Here is a 21,707-nt window from a genome sequence, read left to right as displayed (position 1 = left end):
CTCGTCTATAGGCCGGCTATACGCTAACCCAGAAATGTATTGCTGAGTACGGGATGGCCGACTCTCTGCGTTTGGTTTCGCTGCTTGGTCGTGCTTCTGCTACTCGCCTTAGCGCCGTCCTCACTTCCCACCTTGCTCCCTCGCGCCGGATGAATTGGAGAAGGAGAATCTTCATTTTCTATACATCCGACATTAGCACCCGCTTGCTAGTAGCGGAAGCGAGTCAGAATTAAGGATCGTTTAGAGCCCTCTCAGCACTACTAGGGTTTATAGGGAGAGATACGAAGTAATTCCTTGGGTTTACACTCCGTCAGGGGAATGTTCCCCAGAACATCCTCATACTTAACAGGTCAGGTATCAGGCCTCTCGGCACCATTCTGCCAGAAGTCGGATGGTGGTCCTGCACGGATAGCCTGGAGCTTGAAACCAAAGACCCGCATATCAGCCGTAGATTGAACCTCGTCTCGTCTTCGTCTATTACGCCTAGATTGGATAACGTTATATAATTAGTCGTAACCCAGTTTTCTTGCATCTTGAATAAGTCCATCTAAGCCATCTTTCTTTGACGGAACACTCGATTCCATACCTTCTTTCACATGAGTTGCATGCTCAACTTAAGGGCTGTCTTTACGTACACAGTACTCTCCCTCTAATTAGAAGGAGCTCTATCTGCACATGTTGTTTTGACCTTATCTGGGCTATAAGTACCTGATTTGTTGTGGTCGCCTGACTTGTCTTGCAACCCACATCTCGCCTCAGTTTTCCCATTACCTAGGGTTCAAGTCAGTCCAAAAAGCTTTAAGCTCTCTCCTTACCACCTGTACAGATCGTTCGCCTTTACAAATATTTTTCCCGTATGCTTGGGCCCCTGATCTGGGAAGCAGTCCGATCATCACCAGCTCATCCATCGATCTGAACCATTATTCAGTGGTAAAGGACTCAAAATTTTAACAAGTCCCCAGAAGGACCAACAGGGGGCTTCAGGTTCTATAAGATGGGGGCTATGAGGCACTCAGGATGAGAACAAGCCTGGTTTTGAGTAACACGAGCGAAGGACTAGGTTATATGGCTACCTCAGCTGGCCTCTCGGTATGTCGAAGATCTCGTTGCTTGCACCGGACGGGAATGTCGCTCCATCGGCGTGCTGCCATGGGGTCCGATACCGCTCGCATTTGCTATCTGAGGCCAGCCGATCTCACTGCTGAGAGGAGGGAGAACGCTGATGCCATATCTCTCATCTTGATTCCTGCCGCCGATCGGTCGGCCAACGAACGGTGACGGAGGGTGGTCCGAATTGCGAAACGGAGGGTATCTCATTACCTTGACATAGAAAGGATTAACCGTAAGCTTGGCGTGGCCATCGACCATCGGATTCGGGACATTGTTTAAGTCGGTGACGAGTGCTATCGATGGATCCGACCATGACCGAGTGGCATCAGGTTTCCTCGGTCATTCGGTATATCGCCTGTTACGCCCCGGACGCCGAGACGGGTAATTCACGGTCGGAGTTTTCCGACCGCTGGAAATAGGGGGAGAAATTCCACTATACGTTGCATGCTTCCACTCCCGGGCTCTCTCTCCCTTTGGCAATTTTCTGTTAATCGTCTCGTTGCACTGTAACCCTTCTCGAAGACGACCCCGCGTTTGATGCAACCCGCTCTGTGAGGAGCACCCGGAGAGAGGCCGACAATTCATTCCGGGTCGCCACGGTGAGATGTCTTCGATATTAGGGGGTTCTGTCGTATTGGTCGTATTGCCGTGCCTTATCCCTCTAGTACGTGTATAAAACGGCACGATGCAGCAGACGCGATCGATCTGACAGGTCCCCTGCCCACACCACATCTCCGCTCCCAATCCTGCAGCTTCTTCCATATTTACTTAGACATGTCGCCACTCCTCCACAAACGGCCGGCAGTGGCCCTGACTAGGATCCTGGTCTTCCTACTCAGCATGCCACTTATGCTAGCTCAGCCAGGATGCCGGACCCAGTCTAGCTACAACCCAATCGCCGAAGACTACCCGCTCAACATTACTGGCATGGCAAACGGCACTTTCGCCAGTATATTCGTCGTTCGTGAAATTGCAGAGTCTCTACTGCCTGAGGGGCTTGGATTCCTTGACGCGGCTTATAACCGCGAGTATGAATTGTATAGAGACGGCTACATCCCTTTGCTAGTCCGCGCACTCTATGTGCACGACATTCGAGCCCCTGACGACATGTGGAGGCCGCCATACTCGGTCAGATAAGTAATTATCTTCTGTACTATTTCTTTCACTAACTTGGGAACATTCCCTCCGCAGTTAATTTCGTTTGAGTTCCCCTTCGTGGACGCCCTGCACGACGGCAAGACGCCTTTCCGCTACGTATACGCGCAGTTCATCCGAACCGGGACCCCAAACTACGCCATGGACGTCGCCCGGCGGTACCGGGTTCCTCATATCGTCCCGTCCGTCTTCGAACCCGAGTGCGACGCGTACGGGCCATACCCGCATGCTCTGAAGGGGATTCCAGTGGATTGGAGGGGCCAATCTGTCGTGGTGACGGCACCTATGCAAGTCACCCGGGAGGGACGTCCGTTCGGGCGTGAGAATATGAAGAATATCGTAAGCTCCCCGCGTTTCAACATAGGAGAGGATGGTCAGATGTTCTGTGGCCGCACCAAGGTATTCTGGGGAACATCTGTGATGGAGGAGGAGACGTCGGGACAAGTGAATGTTACCGGGTCGTTTGAATTCCTCCATAAGCTGATAAAAGGGGGGCGTGAAATGTGGGACAATCAAGTGTATGGGATCCGGACTGGCTCGCCGTTTGTGGATGACGACTTTGTAGACTGCAGCAGCCTCGCAGTGTAGGTAGGCTGGTGAATGCCTAGATTACCGAGCTTATCGCAATGTTATGATATTCTCTTGCCGATATGACCTTGGCCTTCTCCACAGCCCCGTCTAGACCCGCATCGACGAGGTGCCCCTATCTGCCAATACCTAGTATCCGGATGGTGTTGGGCGATGACATTCGATTGGGACTCGGTCACACCGGAACTGAATCCATGTCTCATGTTGCGAGACAGAGATCTTCTCATGTGTATCTACGATCGTAGCCTCTTCCGTGTTGAGGTCGTTGTATGTTCAATCCCGGCACTGGCAGGATATGCACTGACGGAGGCTGCAGCATTCGTCCAGAGGGCGGGAGCAGGAGCGGGGGCTGTCAACTGTCATAGTTCCACCCAATGCAACGTCTAGTGATTTTTAAATAACCGGTCCTTCACAGATCGTGTCTTTATATTTTGGAATACCCAAAAATGAGCCACTACGCACACCGGGATAGCATCCTTTGACATCAGGTATAGCACTGCCTTGCCGGGGTAAATGTGATCTGTGAGAACCAGGGAATGCACAGAGGGTAGAATAGGCAGAGGCAGAGAGGCTCAGCAACTAAGCGCAAAAGGCTCGATAACGGTGCAGCGCACAAGCAGGAGGCTAACAAAGTATGATCAAGGCCAAGAGGGTACGGGCCCGGACAAGCCATCACAAGACAGGATATGGGGAACAGAGGGTGTGCGCAAATTTCCTTTGGGCTACACTTCCACTCCCTAGGTCTGAGGTCGCCCTACGTGCAGTTAGCGGCATCCTACCTAAAGTCTTTTTATGCGATTTCGCAGATCGTCCACCTGGTGTGTAAAAACTCCAGTGTCTGTTCTAAGCTCTACACTGCCATCCTGCTTATCAAGGTGGATATCAGGAATGTGACAAACAATTCTAAGATCCTTCTTGTCCTGGATGTGAACAGTGGTCAAGAGGTTGACCAGGAAAGACGACGTCCGGTAACTAGGGGCACAAAACTACGAGCTGACGCAACTGGCGATCGCCCACAACGCCACAAGCAGAACCATAAAAAGCTGGAGGTAAGAGGTCCCGGGGTTGTCATGGTAAACCCCACTATGACAAGCTTCGAATCTAGGGCGAGGGCGTAGCCACGGGACAAGAGCAACTTTGTTAGCCTCTCGGTATCCCGATTGAACCAAGGAAAGAGCAGAGGATTCAAAGCTGCAACGCTTGACGCGAAAGGAGGCCGGTCGAACCGTTCAAGTTTAGAATAGCGCTGGTGTCTAGTACTTGGCTAAAGTACGTAGTGCCAGGTCGCGTCAGATCAGCACCTCCAACGCAATCTGTTCCGATGAATTTCTCCCACCGCTTCATTCTGAATATGCTTTCGCGCAAGGTTCAAAAGGGATGGGTGGCGTTGAGATCGTTTCGAACTGTAACGGGGTGATGTTGACGCTTGTGAAACAGAATACCCTGATGAAGGTGTGCCCAGGAAAGCCATCCACCAATAACAGCTCCCAAAAACCATCGAGCAGCTCGTTCGGGCTTTTATCTCCCAACACCCACCCGATTGCCGCACTCTGGCCCTGCTCTGGTGCGGCCGTCTCTTGCCCGGGCTCCGGCACCAAGACCCTCCGCATGAGCTTTTTCATCTCGCGCTCGGGAATCTCGCCTTCTGTTGCGCCGATCGACGATTTGGCACGAAGGTGTGCCGTCGGTAACCTCTTGTGACGGTGAACATGTGAATCTGGAGTATAGCCCCGGATCCGCTCCCAATGGCTGTCTAATGTCGTCTCTTGCGGGGGCTTTCTTGGACAACTGGGTGCCTTCACTGCCAGGCTAGTGATGCTCTCTTGGGAACGTTTGCGGAAAGTCTCATTGCTTAATTTCAACGATTCCGTTAGTGTTTATATTGCAGCTGTTGTAAGAATGTAGGGGCCAAGCCGGGTTGCGGAATGCGAGGGGTGATTTGACATAATGGTGGTGTCCATTGTTGGAGCTCGATATCGATGAGGCAAGGGCCAACACGTGGGACTTAGGGCGAAAGGTGACGCATATCAACCAACTTACTATTCTACACATAGGTACAGCTATACACTTGGCAAAATATTTTTCTGTTTCTAATACAGCTGTTCTGAGGAATAATTAGCTGAAACGCGACTGTACGCGTTAACTCGTGCCCTATCTGAACTCCATCGATTTCTCCGAACATAGCTACCTTGTCGCGATGTTTAGTACTGACCACGAACTAGCTCTCTAACAGAGAGTTGCCGGCAGGGTGGTGTGCCACCCTCCCACGAATTCCTGATCCGAAGCTTTGCTCCAGCCAACGTTCCACTTCACTTCGAGCGACAAGGATGCCGAGCGCTCCCACAACATGATCCTCGAGTACGTTATAACCATCCGTCCCTACCTAGCATAGCAGTACCTACGGCGGTTTGCGCTCTCCATTTGGGAATCGTTACAGTGTATGCCCCGTGCCGGCCTCGACGCGTAATGCGCTACATTAGCATGGTCAACGTGGCACGAACCCTCGGAGGCTTCCTCCCCGGGCCGAGCCAAAGGTCCTCGCTCCGGGTACAGCGCTGCACATATGCGGTACATACAGGGCCGACACGGCAAGTAGCGAGAGTGTCGTAGATAAATATAGTAGGGTCTGGAAGCATCGCAACATGTTCTTGGAGGTTGTGGTGTCATTCCCACCGGTACCGCGTGCAACCCAACTCTTACTGCGGCTTGTTTCGCCGTCGCTGCCGCCCAAAAGATTGTGGACAAGCTGGAAATAGAGAGAGGGGAGAATTCTTGAGGTTCGAATATAGTGAGGCTAGGGCGATTAAGGGTGAGGCAGGGCAAGCGGAACAACCAACAAATGTGGCGAACTTCAACAGCCGTCACAATTATTGTCTCTCTGCGATTTAGTTTTCGAAGTATTTTGGTTGGGATGCGAATGTGCCATTCTCCTGTGAGATTTTCTCCCTAAACACTGCGCTGTGTCCGGGCGCGTCAACTCTTGCCCAACTTGTTTCAAGTGATTTTACTCGCACTGCAGGCTGGGTCTGGCGAGTACCTTAGTCATATGCCTTTGCTTAGTGTTTGGTGAGGTTGGCACAATGCCGTCTATGGAGCTGTTAATGATAAAGAAGGTTGGCCTATGAGCCTTGCCTAGAATAGGCCGCAAATTTCACTCAACGGTGTCTCCTTAGTCGCCCTTTTTGGTTTTCTCCTTGTCTTTCTGAGATTTCTCCAGCGCGCTCCTCTTCATCCACACCTCACCAATTGGACATCCATCCCGCTCGACACAGACCCAATCGCCAATGCCATGCTCCCGCGAAGCAATACGGACACCTCGGCCTCCGCCGCCGATGATCAAGTTGCCCGGCCGATAACTCTCGTCAAGTTGCATCCGCCGGATTACACTGCCGTGAACGCGCGCATTATCGGGTATATCACGTACTTCGCCGCAAGGAAGCGGCCAGCGGATCGGTTTCCACGAGCCGTCTCCCTGTAAATCCATGCGGCGGAACGGCAAGTACCTGGAAGCTCAACTGTCAGCCGTCTTCCATCGCTTGGGGGCTTCTTCCAAGCACTCACTCCATCATCTTCCAAACCATTACTGACCCCCAGCTCAAGCCGCAATCAAACTCAAGAGAGTCGTGGATTCGGGCGCAGTGGGCTTTGTGCATCATCTCCTTGAAGGTGGGCGGACCGTCGTTCTGAGAACTGTTCCCAGCCGACTGGCCAAATGTCGAATCCTGGAAGAGCTTCGGCGTGCTGGTGCTGGAGCTCCGGACCATGATGTTTGGGATCGGGCGCGAGGCATCGCCGTCGTGCGTGTCTGGCGCGTCGGTCTGGCGGCCCGCCGGCGGCATGCACCCCTCCTCGAGCGCTTCCATGCAGCCCATCTCGCGGACCTTGTCTAGATCGAAGTGCAGCCCAGCCTTCATGGCCTCGTGCACCATCCAGGTCAGAGGGACGTGGCTCGCCGGCTTGGAGTCTGGAAGCATCTCCCACCCTCCGCCAATGTCGGCGTGGCCGCCCGCGAACCAGACCTCGTCAATGTCCTGGTCCGTCTCGTCCTCAGATTCTGCAACGGAGTTGATGTCGTCGTGCTCCTCGTCATGCGGGTGAGGGCCGACAGAGACGTCCGACTTTGCGTCGCAGTGCATGCTGTTCCTCGCCGAGCCACCTGTCATGTGCGTCCTGTGGGACCGTGTCGAGTGTGAACGGGCGCGGTAGGGCGCCGCGTCGTTTGGCACTTCTAGAGTTGTCCTCCGACCACGTCGCCCGTGGTCCGGCGCGACGCTTGGCTTCCTGCGGTATTTCTCGTGCAACTCGTGCAGCTTCTGATGGGCCGGGCTTTGCTTGGACCGCTTTTGCTTCTTTCCGCACTCACTCTGATAGATGAGATCTTGCCGGAACTTAGCGCGGCGCTCGTCAATGCTGACGGCGTGCCGGATCACCTTTGCTGAAGTGCGCGCCGTGTACGGAAACTTGCTCCGCTCCATCCACGCCGTCTCGAAGCGAGGCACACTGTTGACAGTGTCGAAGAGCCCCAGGAATCGAATCCGGCGAACCGGGCGAGAGAACGTCTCCCGAAACCCTTTCATAAACGCGTACATTTCCTTCTTCTTCTTGATCCCTTCGGGCGTGGTGCTGCCTTGGCGGCTCTGCCAGTTGGAGAAGGCTTTCCACGCGAACGAGACCATCTCTTCGTTGCCGTGCGACAAGAGCCCGACATAGTCGATCATCTCCGCGAGGAACCGAGCAATGTAGGCGCCGCGCGAGAAGCCAAAGATGTAAATCTCATCGCCGGGGTTGTAGAAACGCATGAGGAAGCGGTATCCGCCCACCACATGTTGATCGAATGACGACCCGACGGCCGAGTCTTTGGCCTTCATATACCATGACTTAAACCTAGCTACTGTCCCGGTGCGGCTCAGGCTGTTGGACACCACGTACGTGCCGATCCCGGCTTTTCCGCGTTAGCTTTACAACACAAGACTACCGTTAGCACAAAACATACGCTGGTAATAGTGATCTGAGTACACGGTTAGCATGGGCTAGGAGCTTCCGACATGGGATAAGGGAGCTTACACTGGTCGCTGGCAGTTCTGTCAAGCATGCGGAAGATCTTTAGGATATTGCTGTCGCTATCATCGCCATGGAACTTGTTACCGGTGCCGTCAAAGCACAGGACTATCTTGCGGGGCTTCCGATGGTGAGAGTGGGAATCCTTGTCGGGCCCCATTGGCGTGTTAGGACGAGACGGGGGATGGGTTGAGAAGAACTCTGGGACATCTGTCTGGGAATCAATCCCCGGATTGGGCTGCTCTACGTGGTTCTCCGGTCCACCGGACGCCAGATGAACCTTATCCATGGCTTATCCTTGGGCTGTGGGAAAGGTGAGTAGGGGAGATCTGGGAAAGGGGGGTATCACAAGTGACAGAGGTGGTCGTGAACAACATCCAGACGCTGCCAGCCTATCACGGCCCCACTCGAACGCCCTCGATGCGCTCTTTATCGACTGCCCGGTCAGGGCCAATGCCGTTCTCTAATTTTGCAACAGCCCTGCAACGTCCCACCATGAGCAGGAAACCCCGCTCCCAAGTCAGCCACCTACGCCCTTCCCTCCGAGCAAGACAAGATTTGCTCTCGAATTCTGCCGGACGCCGATCCCCTGCCAATGCAAAATGGTATTTCCTGCCCGGTCGGGCGAGAAACCCACAGTCTAGCAGACTGTCCTATCAACGATGGACTCTTGGCCCAGGATCATTGGGCCCGGATCCTCGGCGACCACTGACTGGGGGAGGGTTGCATGGAGCGAAGCCCGACGCCCAGCCCTCAGCTGGCATCCGGTCTGCACGGGAGACCAAAGAGGAAGCCCAAAAGACGCTAAAGGGCGGCAAGAGCGGCGACCCGAGTCACCGAGGGGGGAGTTGATTGGCCTTGTCTCAGCCTCGGATCGACGCTAGACTTGTCAGGCTCGCTCTTGTTGCTGTCGGTGGTCCTCGTCTGTGGACCCTTGATGTCGGAACCGGAACCGGGAGTCGATCTCAAGTTCAATTAGGGTTGCAAGCGGCCTGTTGTATTGCGGCTTTTCAGCCATGTCTCCGCTGATCGGCGAAATAGTCCACCCTACCCAGACGCCAGTGATTGGCGGATGGTCGATCACTGCATACGTCGGCGACGAGGGTCTGGATCGTCTTGGGTTCGTATTCGCCGATTTGCCGTAGGCTATGGTCGCCCGCAGAGAATACCCCGGACAACATTGTGCCCCGTCATCTCTTCATACCGCCTAGTACGCTATCTCGCGACGCACGTCTGTCTCTTGAGCGTTTGCAGTAGTGTAATTCAACTCGAGCTTGGCCTGACCGAGACACACCCCTGTGTGGGACGGAGCTCCACCAGATTTCCCGCCAGGCATTGGCCGCACTGTCGGTTGCGTGGGCAGCGGCAGAGCACAAGATGGCTTCGGCATGCGTGGCCGATCACACAAGAGCTCTTGAGCGCTCCGTTATGAATTGCCGAAAGGTCACTGAATTCCCTTGACCGTGCGTGTTGCTCCCACCCCGCTTCTCTTCCGCTCGCTGTGTCCTCAGCTGGATTGTTCCTCCTTGGTTCCCCCAAACCCGTCTTTTCAACTGCGAATATTCTTTGCGCCTGTCGAATCACCATGTCAGATATCCACCAAAACGGGGAGAAGCCCGCCAATGGCGCCAGCGCAGGTAATAGCTCGAGCCGTTCGAGCTCGACAACCTTAATCGATGTTGGCGAGAAGATTGCTAGCCGGGCAAAGCCCAAACCTACATTACGGAAGCTCAAGCCGACGAAGGCGGACAGACAGGGAGTCGCCAATGCCCTCGAACGATACGGCCAAATCATCCACGCGACCGTCCAGCCGTTACCCAACCAAGGAGGTGCAGGCACATTTGGCGACGCGAAGAAATGGGGGAAGCTCAGAGAGGACATCAAGACCCTGCGGTCTGCCGGTATGTGGTGAGGTACTTGGGCGGGGAAGAGAGTGCCTGCGGGCTGACGCGCATGCTCAGATTACAAGACACTCAAGCACATGGTCATGGCCAAGATCAAGGGCGAGAAGCTGACGGACGACAAGACCATGATCATGGAACGCGTGATTCAGCTCGTCTCCAATTTGCCAAACAACTCCAAGTTGCGGGTCGAGTTGACAAACACTTTCCTGAGCGAGCTCTGGTATACCTTGGAGCACCCGCCATCCCTGTACGTTGGTGACAAGTACCAGTACCGGCAAGCCGACGGATCATGCAATGTAGGTTATTGCTCGGAAGCAGGATTGCATCCAACGAGCTAAGACTCTGCAGAACATCATGTTCCCCCAGCTTGGAGCAGCTGGCACGGCATATGCGCGGTCGGTGAACACCACCGTTCTCCGGCAAGGCGCCCTGCCGGACCCGGCGCTCATCTACGACTCGGTAATGAAGCGCACCGAGTACAAAAAGCACCCGAACAACGTCTCGAGTATTTTATGGTACTGGGCCAGCATCATCATTCATGGTACGTTTCGAACCTGTTGCTGAATGGCCGATCCCGCCGGGGAGATGCCTGACATTTGTACACTTGCAGACCTCTTCTGGACGGACCACCGCGATATGACCAAGTCCAAGACGTCATCGTACCTCGACCTCTCTCCGCTTTATGGGAGCAACCAAGAGATGCAGGACACGATCAGGACGTTCCGGGATGGAAAGTTGAAGCCTGATTGTTATGCGGACAAGCGCCTGCTAGGCATGCCGCCAGGCGTCAGTGTTTTGTTGATCATGTTCAACCGCGTCCACAACTACGTTTGCGAAAACCTTATCGCGATCAACGAGGATGGGAAGTTCACCCCGCCGTCTCCCGCTCTGGAGCGAGACAGGGCCGCCGCAGCATGGGAGAAGTACGACAATGACCTGTTCCAGACCGCACGGCTGATCACCTCCGGCTTGTACATCAACATCACCCTTCTGGATTACGTGCGGAACATTGTCAACGTAAGTCGTTCTTGGACTGTGGGCCGTACCGGGGCTGACATCTGCAGCTGAACCGAGTCGACACCAACTGGACGCTCGACCCCCGCGTGAATACGGGCATCGACGTAGGCACAAACCAAGGTGCCGAGCGCGGGACAGGCAACGTCGTGTCTGCCGAGTTCAACCTCTGCTACCGCTGGCACAGTTGCATCTCGGAAAAGGACGACAAGTGGATCGAGGACTTTTACTACGACCTATTCGGCAAGCCGAGCTCCGAGGTTACCGTTCCGGATCTGATCATGGGGTTCGCCAAGTTCGATGGCAGGATTCCCGAAGATCCGCTTGAACGGCCAATTGGCAAATTCACACGGGGCGCTGACGGGAGGTTGAATGACGATGAGCTTGTGGAGTGCATTTCATCGGCTGTCGAGGACTGCGCCGGCTCTTTTGGTGCACGTAACGTGCCGACATCTATGCGTGCCATCGAGATCCTGGGCATCATTCAGGGGCGGAAGTGGAACGTGGCAGGCTTGAATGAGTTCCGGAGACACTTTGGTCTCAAACCATATGAGTCGTTCGAGGACATCAACTCGGACCCAGGTGTCGCCGAGTCGCTTCGTCGTCTGTACGATCACCCGGACTTTGTGGAACTGTATCCCGGATTGGTTGCCGAGGAGAACAAGGAGCCGATGGTGCCCGGCGTGGGAATCGCGCCGACATACACAATTTCCCGTGTTGTTTTATCGGATGCCGTCTGCCTTGTCAGGGGTGATCGACACTACACGGTAGATTACAGCCCCCGCAACCTCACTAACTGGGGCTACAACGACGTTCAGTACGATCTGAACATCAACCATGGCTGCGTGTTTTACAAGCTATTCATCCGCGCGTTCCCGAACCACTTCAGCTACAACTCTGTCTACGCGCACTACCCCATGGTTGTCCCATCAGAAACGGAGAAGATTCTGAAGGACCTGAAGCGCGACCATCTCTTTGACTTTAGCCGCCCAAGTCGGGTCCTGAAGGAGACCGAGGTCAATTCTTATGATGCCGCTAGACGCGTGTTTGAGAATCAAGACAAGTACACGGGGTTGTGGCATGGTGGTTTGCAACCCCTTGCTGGACAGGGCAAGTCCAAGTTGTCGGGCGATGCGACAGTTCACGACAGCCATCGTCGGGAGGTCAACCAGCCCCTGTGCACTGCTGACCTACTATCCCATGTCAAGATGTTTTACAGAAAGGCAACGGAGGAGTTGCTCAAGGTCAAGAGCTACGATCTGGCGGGCAACAGGATGGTCGATCTCGTTCGCGATGTGGCGAACATTGCACCAACCCTCTTCGTGTCCAGCATCTTCAACCTTCCTCTCCGGACGAAGGAGAACAGCAAAGGCATTTACACGGAGCATGAGTTGTATGCTGTGCTGTCGACCATTGCGGCGGCCGTTTTCACCGAGGTCAGCCCTGTCAAGATGTTCCCACTGCGGGAGGCTGCCAAGACGGTGGCAGCTCAGCTGGCCACGTCGATTGAGCGCACGGTCAAGAGTCCCAAGGCAAAGAAGAAGGACCCCTTGAGCGTCTATGGCATCGGCATCATCAAGGGCTTGTCTAAGGCCGGACTGAGCACACACGACATCACCTGGGGTCACGTACTGACGACCGCCGCAGGCGTGGCCGCGCAGCAGGCGAAGCTAGTAAGCTTCCTTACCCACCGCTCCCCTAACCCCCCCACTAGGAGCGTAGCTAACAAAACTTACCTCACAGTTCGCCGAAGCGGCCGACTTTTACCTCTCCCCACAGGGCTCCCCGCACCTCGCTGAGATCCACCTCCTCGCCTCCCAAGAGCCCTCCAACACCAACGACGCCCTACTACTAGGGTACGCCCTCGAAGGCGTGCGCCTTTCCGCTTCGGGGGGCAGGTTCCATTTCCACGCTACAACGGCCGACTCGCTCCGCGCCGAGGACGGCACCGAAATCGTGATCCAGGCCGGGGACCACGTCACGGTCAACCTCGTAAGTCTTCCCACATCCCTAAACCACTCCCCTCTTCCCGCAAAAAGCCCCCCTCAGAACTTCCCATATTCGCAGAGCAAAACCCACTTACACAAACCCCCCTAACATAGTTCAACAACAACACCACCCACAGCCCAACCGTCTTCCCCAACCCAGACACCGTCGACCCGCGCCGCCCTGTCGAGAGCTACCTCGGCTTCGCGGCGGGGCCGAACGCTCTGCTGGGGAGGGAGATCAGCGGGGCCGGGCTGACCGAGATGTTCCGGGCGCTGTTCAAGCACCGGCACGTCCGGCGCGCGCCGGGCCCGCAGGGCCAGCTGAAGAAGGTCGTTGTGAGGACGGGCGACGGGCAGGGCACGGGGGCGGTCCAGTACCTGCGGGAGGACTGGGGCTCGCTGGGGCCGTGGCCGGTTACTATGAAGGTTGTTTGGGATGAGGAGTGATCGGGGGTTGGGGGTTCGCTGGGGAAGAAGGCGGACTGCGGATGGATGATGAGGGATGCCTTGCGGTTGGCGGGAAACAATTTTATGGTTGGTTGCATGAGGGGTTTTAATATTTGGTTCTTGTTTCGATGCTCCCATCGTTCGTTGACAAACATGCTAATTTGGTACCTTCGTCCTTGAAGAGAATTAGTAATGGTCCTCTTGTGTCGCTGTGCCTGCTTGCCTAACATAGGGAAGGCATTTCTCTGAATTTATGCCATCACCTCGACTACCTAGGCCTCTGTACTTTTCGCTGCCGGTCGATCAGATGATGACACCCAGTTAGCGGCCATCCTGTACCACGGCGGTACCTAGCTAGGCATCATCATTCTCCCCATTGCCAGCACCGAACACAGGCCTAGGTAGTCAAGGCGATGACATGAATGCTTGAAGACCCTCGTCTTTTCGCAAATTGTCTCTTTTGCTACCGGCGTCTAAGCGGCGTTTATTGGGAGACAAGATGGGAATAAACTATACTCAGAGGCGAGATCGTGATGAGAATGACGATAAAAGCGTAATGGAACGGAGACGAGAAAGCGGAAAACCGAGGAAACAAAGGAGAACTACAGGCAATTGCGACTTGTATCGGCCGAGTGACCTCGAGTGTATCAGAACCGGATGGATTCGTTAATCCTCGCGTGACGGGATACAAGGATTTAACAAGTGATATGCGTAGGGCAAACTGAATAATAGGCATAGAAGAAGTATCCTTCTCTAATGCAATAATTACCCCGCGTTGATGTGGCACTAAGACGCTCCATTACATGACTACAGGTGCTCAGATTTACTCCATCTCACCGGTAACATGGGATGTTTAGCGTTTCCACGGTGTCACGTAGCTTGTATGTGCTGGAGGAGGGGTAATGTGGATACTGCCACGATAGCGTTTGCGAGGTGTACTGGAAGAGGGCAAACGAGAACACCTGAGCCTGGACTGCCATGACTCAATGGGCGTAACGGAATATGACAAAACAAGGGCGCAAACACAGGGCAAAAGCATAGGTCCTACCCGGACTCGAACCGGGGTTGTCGGAATACTCTGATGCTCAGAATCCGGAGTGATAACCGCTACACTATAGAACCTGTTGACCCTGGTGGTTAAGGGCTTCGTTCTTGGCGCCACACGGAGAATAGCTCCTCCTATAACTCGCGAGTTCTGATCCTATCGACAACCAATCCGGTTTTTGTGCAATCACGGATACATTTAAAGCGTGTCTGTAAACAGACGCACGTACATCCCAGCTACTACGTTGGCCTTGCACGGAATGGATTGCCCACCATGTCAAACGCGAAAAACAGGTTAACAAATCAAATGAATCCAACTTGAAGCAAAAGAGAGAGAGAGAGAGAGAGAGCGTGCTGCGCTCTCAGTCACTATCAATTCTGTTTGCTCGGCACAGTGTTCCGAGGAGAAATGTCGAATGAGCGATGGCCAATAACCGGTTTCTCTGTGTCAGACTTCGCTTGCCGACCGTGCAAATCTCCTAGCGAGTCAAATCACATGCCAACGACGTCACTGGTCTGGGGTGCTCATGGCAGCCGATATTTCATCAAATTCCGAGTTTCTGTCATGGCCCAGTAATCTGCTCCTTGTCTCCTGCTCGGAACAAGTACCCTGCCTACCTTTAGGTTTCGAGCTCTCTTGGCCATGACCGATCATGCCACACCACGTGCCCTGGGAAGTCAATATCAAAGACCAACCAGGGTCTTCTGAGCAGGACATCAGGGACGAACCGGATTGGGTCCAGCGGCACTCTCATAGCATAGGGTTCAAAAACAAAGACGGCCGTCGACCAGGTCATGCCGACCGGGACTCAGACCATGAGGGCGAGATCGAAGACGCTCGCCGTCAGCTCGAGGAGCTGCGCCGAAAGATTGACACTGGCGCCCTAGTCAATTTCCGCGATCTGATACAGCACCAACCCTCGTTTCATCTGCGCCATCCCGAGAACAGGTCTCTAGGCTGGCGCTACGTGCTACAAACGACCGAGGACTGGGTCAAGAATAAGCAGAGATGGCCAGCGAACGTGCGGAAATGGCAAAAGGCGGGGGAAGCGGAGGAACAGAAGCAAGCGGAACATGAAAAGCAGGGCGGTAGCCTCCCTGGTGGCGACAGCCAAGATCAACGACATCACAAGGAGGGCGAGAAACCGGAACTAACCGTCCAGGAACGCGCCTTTTTGGAGACTCTCCAAGCTGAGAGGCATCACAGAGCAAGCCTCAAAGAAAATGACGGCAAAGGGAAGTCCCCCCAGACACATAACAGGTCGTCCATCACCATCGACGAGCAAGATCAATTCACCCCGGACAATTGGCTTCCCCGGTATCCCGGCTTGATTCGTCTTACGGGGAAGCATCCGATGAACGCTGAACCCTCGCTGATACAGCTGTTCGAGGGTGGCTTGATCACGCCCAACGAGCTGCACTTTATCCGCAACCACGGCCCGGTGCCGCGGTTGCTGTGGGAGTTTCACAAACTGGACATCGAATACAACGGCAACACTCTGTCGTTGACCATGGATCAGCTCAAGACGCGCTACCGAGACTCGACCATCAGCATCCCCGTCGCCATCGCATGCACTGGCAACCGGCGCAAGGAGCTCAACCTGCTCCGCAAGACAAAAGGTGCCAACAATGCTGCGGCGTCGATCGGCTGCGCGTACTGGAAAGGCCCACTCCTGCGGGACGTCTTGTCGTCCGCCGGAATTCCTGAAAGCCTCCCCGCCGGCACCCGATACTGGGTCAACTTTGCAGGCGCTGACATGCCGAGCGAAGGCCCCTACGAAACCTCGATTCCCTTTGAGTACGCGATGGACCCGACCAACGACATCCTCCTCGCTATGGAGATGAACGACCTCCCATTGCCCCCTGATCATGGATACCCCGTACGCCTTATAATCCCCGGCTACGTCGCCGCCCGCTGTGTCAAGTGGCTCCGGCGGATATGGATCAGTGACCACGAGAATGAGAGCTACTACCACATCTGGGACAATCGTCTGCTGCCGCCGTTTGTAACAGATAAGGACAGTGAGTTTGCCAAGGTCTTGTTCAATCATCCAAGCACGGCAATCAACCAGCAGAATGTGAACTCGGTGATTTGTAAGCCTGTCCAGGGTGAGGTGATACCAATGAAGGATGTCAAGGCGGGAAAGACCTACCGTATACAGGGATATGCACACAACGGCGCCGGGCACGAAGTCCAACAAGTTGAGGTGTCGCTCGACGGGGGGAAAGGATGGCTGTTTGCGACTCGGCGATTCCCTGACTTTCCCATCCGACACGGTAGCAAATTTTGGTCGTGGGTATTCTGGCAGATCGATGTGGAATTGGCGGATCTGGTGCGGGCGCCGAGTGTCGTTGTGAGATGCTTGGATGCGGCTAAGAACACGCAACCGCGAGAGTTGACCTGGAATGTCATGGGCATGATGAACAACTCCTGGTACACGGTCATGACTGAGACAATCACCGACCACGAGGACAATACGCCTGCAGTGCTGTTCCGGCATCCCACTGAGGCGGCGTCGTTGAGTGGTGGATGGATGAAGCCGTCCCAGGAGGCCAAGCTTGCCCAAGCCAAACAGGAAGGCGGTACACCGCGGAAGCAGTTCACTCGCGAGGAGATCGAGAAGCACGACAGGGAAGATGACTGCTGGATTGTGGTGGACAACAAGGTGTACGATGTAACGAGCGTGCTGGCGTGGCATCCCGGGGGGAAATCATCCATCATGACGCATGCAGGCCGGTGCCATCACGAGACAACCGATGAGTTTTCCAGCATCCATGATGATTTTGCCTACAACAAGCTGCATGGTATGTCAATACCTCACATTCATCCTTTGGAATGTCTCGGTGTGTTAACCATGCGTCGCAGAATGCATTCTCGGCCAAGTCACCGAAAAGACAGCACGCTTCATCAAACAGGGCGCCGAGGCAGCAGCCAAGGAGCGGGCCGAAAACGCCCAGAAGCAAGGCAAAGGCGATCACTTAGCGCTCCAAAAACACCGCTGGGTGCCCGTCAAACTGGTCGACCGCCGCGTCGTCTCCCCGGACACTCGCACCTACACCTTTGAGCTCCCCGCGGGCAAATCATCCCTCGGCCTCGGCACATGCCAACACATCCAGCTCGGTTTCCACCTCCAAGATAAGATGCTCGTCCGCTCCTACACGCCCACCCGCCCGATCCTCACTGAAGACGGCAACACCTCAGTCCCCCAAACCGAGCCCGGATCCAACGAAGAGGAGCGGCAACAAAACCCCTCCACCAACCAACCGCGGCGCGACTCCCCCCCCTCCATCCTCGAATCCAAATCCACCGCGCCGGAAGGGACGTTCGACCTGACCATCAAGACCTACTTCCCGACCGAGGACCAGCCGGGCGGCGCGCTCTCCAACCTCCTCGACTGCATGCCGCTGGGCGAGGAGGTCGAGATCCGGGGGCCAACGGGGGACATCACGTACCTGGGGCGGGGGGAGTTCTGGATCTCGGGCCCGTCGGCGCGCCGGATGCGGTTCGGGCGCGTGTCGCTGGTGCTGGGCGGGTCGGGGATCACGCCGGGGTACGCGCTGATGGCGCGGATCCTGCTGGACGAGGGGGACCCGACCGAGGTGCGGGCCGTGGACGCCAACCGGACCGAGGGCGACATCCTCCTGCGCGACGAGCTGGACCGCTTCGAGGAACGCTCTCGCGGCCAGGTCCGGATCACGCACGTCCTGAGCCAGCCCGGGGACGGGTGGGCGGGCGAGCGCGGCAGGGTCGATGCCGCCTTGTTGAGGCGGTATCTGTTCCCGCCCGAAAAGGGCAGCGTGGTGTTCCTGTGCGGACCACCCGGGATGGTGCAGGGGGTTGTGTTGCCCGCGCTGAGAGGTATGTTATCTTGCGTTTGGTGCTACGTGCCGGTGCTAACCGCGACGCTTAGATTGGGGATATGTGGAGGATGAGAATATGTTTGGGTTTTAGGTACTTACTTTTACAAACAACGCATTGGTGGCTAGTAGGGTGGGCAACTGGTGGTTTTATGGCGCTCTAAGTTGTCAACGACAAGCTGTGGGGACTTGGCTACAATATAAAAACTCGTGAATCTGTCAACTTGAGACGACGTAGGAAATAACTCACTTTCTGGAACAAGGTTGGATACCTGGGTATCGTCAAGTACTTCCATAATCTGTAATTGTGGCCAACAATTGCGTTCTTCACCATTATGATGCTTCACGGGTTCCATAAACACAGTTTATGACATTGGAAAGCGTTAAAAATTGTTTTCTGTATCCTCAACGGCGTCGTGGCTGGTCACTCCTGAAATCCTAGGCAAGTCTCCAAAATAGTGACACGGCTTCATTAAACACAATTCTCCCGCCCGGGATCTCCCCGCCAAACTGACATCGCTCAACAAAATCAACGCACTGCCTCTGAGAAAGATTTCCAAACTTTGACTCGGGTCAGGTCATGCCGCTCACCACGCCTCCCACTTCTGTGCTCCCATTGCCACCAATCGATTAAACAGCTCATCCCTCAACGGCACAGCCGTGACCTTGAACTCCCTCCCATCCACCGTCTTAATCTCCAACCCATCCTTCACCTCCCTCTCCATCGACCAGCCCACCACCAGCTTCGCCTTCCACCCGTAACCTCCAATCTTCTTCATCTCCACCACATCGCCGACAGGGACGCTCCAAACGGGGTGGACGTCCTCCCTCTCGGCGCCTCCAATCTTCACCCTCGACCGACTGCCCTCCCCAAACGCCACAACCGGCACCGTGCCCGCGTCGCTGAGATAAACACAGCCCTTGCGGCCCTCGTAGCGCGCCTCGAACTCGACCGGCCCGCTGACCGGCGCAGCCGCGTGGCGGGCGGGGATGACGCCGAGGCGGTTCCGGGCGGGCTCGCTGCCGGCCTTGGCGCGGACCGTGTCGGTGCCCACGGCCGTCTTGACCACGCCGCGCGTGGTGCCGCGGAAGAAGCCCAGGAGCCGGCTCCCCGTCTTCCCGTGCTTGGTCTCCCGCGCCGCGTCCACGTCCGCGCCGCCCGTCTCGTGGGCCGTCGCCGGGTCCGGCTGCGCGATCGCCGCGTCCAGCTCCCCCTGCGATGCGTTGAGGGGTGGCCCGGCGCCAGTGGCGCGCAGGTGGGCGTCGGTGACCGAGGCGGGCTCCGACGGCGGAGGCGACGAGATGCGCGGCGGCGGGGGCAGCGGGGCGTGGTTGGCTTCGCCGCGGCGGAGGAGGGTGAGGGTCAGTTGGGCGTTTGTGGGGACGCCTTTGAGGATCGTGCTGTTGGAGAGGGGTTGTTAGCGGGAGTTGTTTTGTTTTTATTTATCATACAAGCTAGGTGAGGGAGACGTACTTGCGCGGCTCGAGAAGCTTTTGCCAGTTGGGAATGGTGCGGTTGAGCCAATCTAGACCCCGCGAAATGAGGGGGTCGCCGAAAAATATGAGGCCAATAAAGAGGGAAAGGGACTTGAGGAAGATGTAGGGCGTGACGAAGAGGGAGACGCCGAAGACGAGAGGCAGGAGAAGGGCGACGAGACGCAGACGGAAGACTTCGGAGGGGAAGACGGGGATCGGGGTAAGCGCGCTGGGGCATGTCAGTCAGGTTTGGAAATACGAAAAGCGGTAGACGTACTTGGCGAAACGCTCCCAGGTGTCTGCCATGGTGCCGATGGTATGCATGATGGGGCGCATCTTGGACCACATGGCTGTCTCCACGGGGACCTTGGTCTTGTCGTGCTTGGCGCTAGGCTTGGACCCGGCAGCCTTATCTTTGGCGTCGGCGGCCTTGACAGCAAGGGCGGTTGGATCAGGAGCTGCGTCAGTTGCCCCATTCTCATCTGAGTCTTGATCGCCTTGTGGGTGCTTCCCGGCGGCACTGCTCAAGGCAACCGAGGCGATGCTGCTAACGAAATTACTAGCCTCCTGCTCGACCGCTTCGCCCTTGTGGTTTTCCGGCGCGCCCGTAGCGCTGTCGCGGCTGCCAAGGAGGCCCGCCTTTGGTTTCTGCACGCCACCGGTTTTGCTGTCGACTAGAGAGACCGGGGCTGGAGGGAACAAGATGCCGCGCGATTCGGGAACCGCAATGAGTGCGACAAGCATGGCCGATAGAAGAGGAGCCAAAAGGTCAAACAGCCAGGCGGTGAAGTAGGCTGCTGCGAAACATGCCGTGCGTTGCGTCTCGCGCCAAGACCGGAGACGGGCGATGTGTTTGACACCAGCAAGCAATCCGACCCCCACAGTCATGTAGAGTCGCTCAATGTTGGCGCGCATCTTGTCCGGAGAGAACTCTTCATCATCGGCAATGTTGAGGTCTAAGCCGCCGGGCGCTGGATAAGGGGTGGACTTGACGTGGTAGATTTGCTGAGACGTGTTAGTGTGCTCTGCCTCCCAAGTCTTCGACGAAGCTTGCCTTGTTGAAACGCCGAACGAGCAGCCACAGCTCTTCATTGTCCATACCAGCCACCAATGGGGCGGCGATATCCTGCTTTTTCTCATTCCATCCGAGGTCAAGCACTTGGCGATCGTGCTCTTGCTGGGCGCGCCCTTGCTCTCTCTGGTTGTCTGCGGCCAGGGCGTGTGATAGAGTCTGCCCGCCTTGAAGGTCGTCTGCGGTACCTAGACTGTCTCGGCCGGCGGTATTCGCGGGATTTGACGCCGGGACGGGGAGGTAGTCTTTGACACCTACGCCAGGTCCAGTGTCTGCAGCTGCGCTGGTGCTTGGCGGAGCCGCATTCGGGCGGTCGGAATCCATGCTGACATTAATTCGTGGGAAGTATGCCTATAGCCCGGTTCCCTACCATGCGCTCGGGATTGCATTGAGCATGGCTTCGTCCGAAGTCTGGGGTGTTCTGGGACCATTTAAGGAGCATCTGATGTTGGAAGCGGAGCTGGGTGTTGCTCAAAGGAACCATGACATCAATGGCGCCAATCAGCAGCTGGCAAACCTGAGAAGTGACGCAGCCTCCAGAACACTGGGCCGCCCGCTTAGGCGCTAAATTCCAACTTTGACGCATTCCTCTTCTTCGCTGCGATGATTCTGACTAGGAATGAGACGGGTCAAACATTCCTTTTCTGCCTTTAGATGTTCGGCTCGAGAAAGCGCAGAAGAGTTATGGAGACAAATGGGGTCACTTACACGTTGCTGCCGGCTGCTCGCAGTTGGCAGAGTTCTTCTGGTGGACACTCGATGCGGCCGGATGTTGCCGGGAGCATTATTCAACATAGTAGAAACTACACAATATTCACTAAAATACAATATGAACTACGCCTGAGTTTGCGAGGTAAGGACTGCTCTATTGTCACAGATCTCAGGGGAGGCATTCGGTCCCACCCGAGCAACCGGGCCGTTGGTCTCCACTTTGCCGGTTCCACGAGCCGATAGGAGGTGACAACATGATGTCATGACGACATGGAGATATAC

The 21,707-nt window shown here is 55.7% G+C and overlaps 5 protein-coding genes and 1 non-coding gene across 6 annotated transcripts; 3 read left to right on the top strand and 3 right to left on the bottom strand.

Moving 5' to 3' along the window:
* Nucleotides 1-1,884: 1,884 nt before the first annotated feature.
* On the top strand, nt 1,885-2,853 carry MFIFM68171_08230 (uncharacterized protein; the record flags this gene model as incomplete). Its single annotated transcript, XM_071063650.1, has 2 exons — nt 1,885-2,238; nt 2,302-2,853. The coding sequence occupies 2 exons, from the start codon at nt 1,885-1,887 to the stop codon at nt 2,851-2,853; spliced, it is 906 nt and encodes a 301-aa protein (XP_070919751.1).
* A 3,169-nt stretch (nt 2,854-6,022) lies between these two features.
* Nucleotides 6,023-8,200, bottom strand: MFIFM68171_08229 (uncharacterized protein; the record flags this gene model as incomplete). Its single annotated transcript, XM_071063649.1, has 4 exons — nt 6,023-6,356; nt 6,415-7,795; nt 7,847-7,861; nt 7,918-8,200. The coding sequence occupies 4 exons, from the start codon at nt 8,198-8,200 to the stop codon at nt 6,023-6,025; spliced, it is 2,013 nt and encodes a 670-aa protein (XP_070919750.1).
* Nucleotides 8,201-9,496: 1,296 nt separating this feature from the next.
* MFIFM68171_08228 (uncharacterized protein) lies at nt 9,497-13,264 on the top strand (the record flags this gene model as incomplete). Its single annotated transcript, XM_071063648.1, has 7 exons — nt 9,497-9,812; nt 9,873-10,111; nt 10,164-10,356; nt 10,426-10,832; nt 10,880-12,502; nt 12,573-12,821; nt 12,932-13,264. The coding sequence occupies 7 exons, from the start codon at nt 9,497-9,499 to the stop codon at nt 13,262-13,264; spliced, it is 3,360 nt and encodes a 1,119-aa protein (XP_070919749.1).
* A 1,039-nt stretch (nt 13,265-14,303) lies between these two features.
* MFIFM68171_t115 lies at nt 14,304-14,386 on the bottom strand. Its single transcript is given in 2 exon segments — nt 14,304-14,338; nt 14,350-14,386. It is a non-coding gene; the product is annotated as a tRNA-Gln (tRNA).
* A 575-nt stretch (nt 14,387-14,961) lies between these two features.
* On the top strand, nt 14,962-18,260 carry MFIFM68171_08227 (uncharacterized protein; the record flags this gene model as incomplete). Its single annotated transcript, XM_071063647.1, has 3 exons — nt 14,962-17,113; nt 17,175-18,167; nt 18,220-18,260. 3 exons carry the CDS (start codon nt 14,962-14,964, stop codon nt 18,258-18,260), a joined length of 3,186 nt encoding a protein of 1,061 aa, XP_070919748.1.
* A 493-nt stretch (nt 18,261-18,753) lies between these two features.
* Nucleotides 18,754-21,038, bottom strand: MFIFM68171_08226 (uncharacterized protein; the record flags this gene model as incomplete). Its single annotated transcript, XM_071063646.1, has 4 exons — nt 18,754-19,567; nt 19,641-19,871; nt 19,920-20,647; nt 20,697-21,038. 4 exons carry the CDS (start codon nt 21,036-21,038, stop codon nt 18,754-18,756), a joined length of 2,115 nt encoding a protein of 704 aa, XP_070919747.1.
* Between the last annotated feature and the right edge of the window lie 669 nt (nt 21,039-21,707).

This window comes from Madurella fahalii, assembly GCF_045866475.1.
Source record: "Madurella fahalii IFM 68171 DNA, scaffold_4, whole genome shotgun sequence".
Lineage (NCBI taxonomy): Eukaryota > Fungi > Ascomycota > Sordariomycetes > Sordariales > Madurella > Madurella fahalii.
Note: the sequence above shows the minus strand (reverse complement) of the source record. Positions and strands in the feature narration are given on the sequence as shown.